Source organism: Penaeus chinensis, chromosome 3 (assembly GCF_019202785.1).
Source record: "Penaeus chinensis breed Huanghai No. 1 chromosome 3, ASM1920278v2, whole genome shotgun sequence".
In the NCBI taxonomy this organism is placed as follows: domain Eukaryota; kingdom Metazoa; phylum Arthropoda; class Malacostraca; order Decapoda; family Penaeidae; genus Penaeus; species Penaeus chinensis.
In genome coordinates, this window is record NC_061821.1 from 12,565,534 (window position 1) to 12,568,033 (window position 2,500).

The 2,500-nt window shown below is 38.9% G+C and overlaps 1 protein-coding gene across 1 annotated transcript in view; it reads right to left on the reverse strand.

Annotated features, from left to right (window-relative positions):
- LOC125042832 (protein lin-28 homolog) overlaps positions 1-2,500 on the reverse strand; it is a 72,132-nt gene that overhangs the window by 10,870 nt on the left and 58,762 nt on the right. Inside the window, exon 3 of the mRNA XM_047638708.1 lies at positions 108-280. Coding sequence (XP_047494664.1) covers positions 108-280 — 173 coding nt within the window. The remainder of the gene's footprint in view (positions 1-107; positions 281-2,500) is intronic.

The window sequence follows — 2,500 nt, forward strand, 5'->3', positions numbered from 1 at the left end:
CTGAAAATAATATAATTTGACCTTACTTCCACCACCATCGTCATAACAACAACCACATTAACCAACGCGAAGCGGCCGAACGCGCCCCCGGGCTAACCCGAACCCACCTTATCTTCCTGTAGCGCTTCTTGCTCATGGGCCTCCGATGCGAGCCCCTGCAGTCCGCTCCCTGAGGGCCGGTGACCACGGTCGCCTCCAGGCCCTTGTCTGAGACCTTGCACTCGAACTCGACCTGCTCCTCGTCGCCCAGGCTTCGGAAGCCAGACATCTTGATCACGCTCTGTGGGCGAAAATGGAAAGGGTTAGTTTTATGGTTATTTTACTTATTCATTTACTTATCTTTGAACTTACGTATTTAAGTCGCATTAATTAACGTTTTGGTATACAAAAAACAAAATACTGGTGGACTGCTCTGTGTCAAAAATAACGGAAAAAGTTATGGTGTGTTCTGAAGAAAAATTTAAAAATCAGAACGAAAAAGTTATTGCTCCTCAGCGTTCCTTTTGTGTCAAACTAGGGAGATGCTATTGTGCGTTCAGGAAAACAAACACAACAAACACACACAAAGCTTCATTTGAGTTGAATATTGGTTCTGTTTCAACGAGAACATAGACAGTCTCGCAATCAATCTCGTAAATGTGTTGATATAAGTAAATGTTATCACTGAATCTGACCTAGTGGCCGATATAAGGAATGGAGTAATAAAAGTTAAAGGGGAGAATGATAAAGAAAATGGAGAAGGTAATAAAACTGAAGATAAAACAAGAACGTTGTACGGACTTGTTTTCCGTGATAACTTATGGCTTCTTAAGTCACCTCACTGCGTAAAAAATGCAGGCAATATGTTACCGGCTTATAATGTAATATGATTATTTAAAAAACTACTACAAAAAGCGTGTACCGATTGCTAAAGCTAAATTATAAAGTATTTTCTTACATTATCATAGTTCTAATTATTATTATATTGGTGATTCGTATAAGACAAAAGGTAATTTCAATAACATTCACCAACTTTTAGGAACCAAGCGATTAATAAATGCAAGAAAGATTTACTAACAAAACAAAATCGAAATGTTGAGCGCTGAAGCCGAACAAAATGCAACGAAGTAATCTGAAACCTCAAAAAAATAAACGAATAAATAAATAAATAAAATAAAAAAAGTCAAAAAAATCCACCAAAAAGATATACAGTTCCATTTCTTCTCCGTCAGACTGTCTGTGAATCCTTCCGTTATCAAAGTACCGATCGATACATGGACACGGAAATCCACGCAATTAGGAAAAATCCTCCACGGCGACCAATTAGCCTGCAGTTTGTGTAACCGCGAAGTTTGTCTCGCTAGTTTGTGTCAATTTCCTTTTCTCGAGGAATTCGGGGGAAGAGAGCTAGGGCGAGGAACAAGAGCGAAATTGCAACCCCGTAACATTCCTGAACACGCCCCTAATGGCGCTGACGGCCCTCATTACATCTCGAACGCGACCAAAAATAACGGGTGCGTTCAGTTATGGCGCAGCGAGATGAGCACGTTACCGATAAATGTTATGCTGGTTAGTCCCAAGATATTTCAGGAACTGTGACTCACCACCTCTTAACTAGCGCGAAATGCGTTAAACACACAATATATTGCTCAAAACAGTCGTCACGTGAATTTAAGGGTCAAATTCCCGGCTTACATGTGCCAAACCGGGTTGCCTACGGGGCTCTAACAACGGGGTTCTGGGTCATCGTTTAAATCCTCAGTTTGCCGGGAAATACTACATATTTTGTATTATTACGGCGCAGGAGCCCCTCTTAGACGTCAAGGGAAAGAAAGGTTGGGGAGTAAAAATTCGCACATTTTCTCCTTTTAGTTTCCTTGGAGGTTGTATGTTTGTATGTTGTGAAAAATGTTTATTTCTCTTGGTACTTTCAAAAGTTGAAAGGATTAAGATTTAAGATTATCATTCCATTAAATAAACTATCTCATATGTAACCATAAACACGAATTCAAGTATTATTTTTAATCGTACGCGAACGTACATGCGGTCTCTACGTTGCTGATTTACAGTTTGTATTTTGATTAATCAGTATTGAATGGAAATCATAGCTCTGTAAACACTTTTGGAATTATTATCTTCATAATCTACTGTTTTATAGAAAGATAATGATTTGATAATATTGAGAATACATGGGATATAACTCATGTATGGAATTAAATAAGCCTTCTTTTCAGTAAAATTAAATTCTAAAAATGGCCATAAGAAGGAATTCTCAGTTTCATAATCACGCGCCAAAAATCAGTCCCTACATTCAAACATCGATAAAAAAAAACAAAAAGCAAATAATATAGCAGCTATACCAAAAATAAGTATTCCATTATCAATACCACAATGAAAAAAACCCTTGCGCACATATAGACGGCAGCAAATAAATCGCGTATCCTATTACATAATGACATCCCCAGCAGCCTCATCCCGAGAGCTGCGTGGGAGGCTTCACCCAGCTCCCTCACCCTCTAGC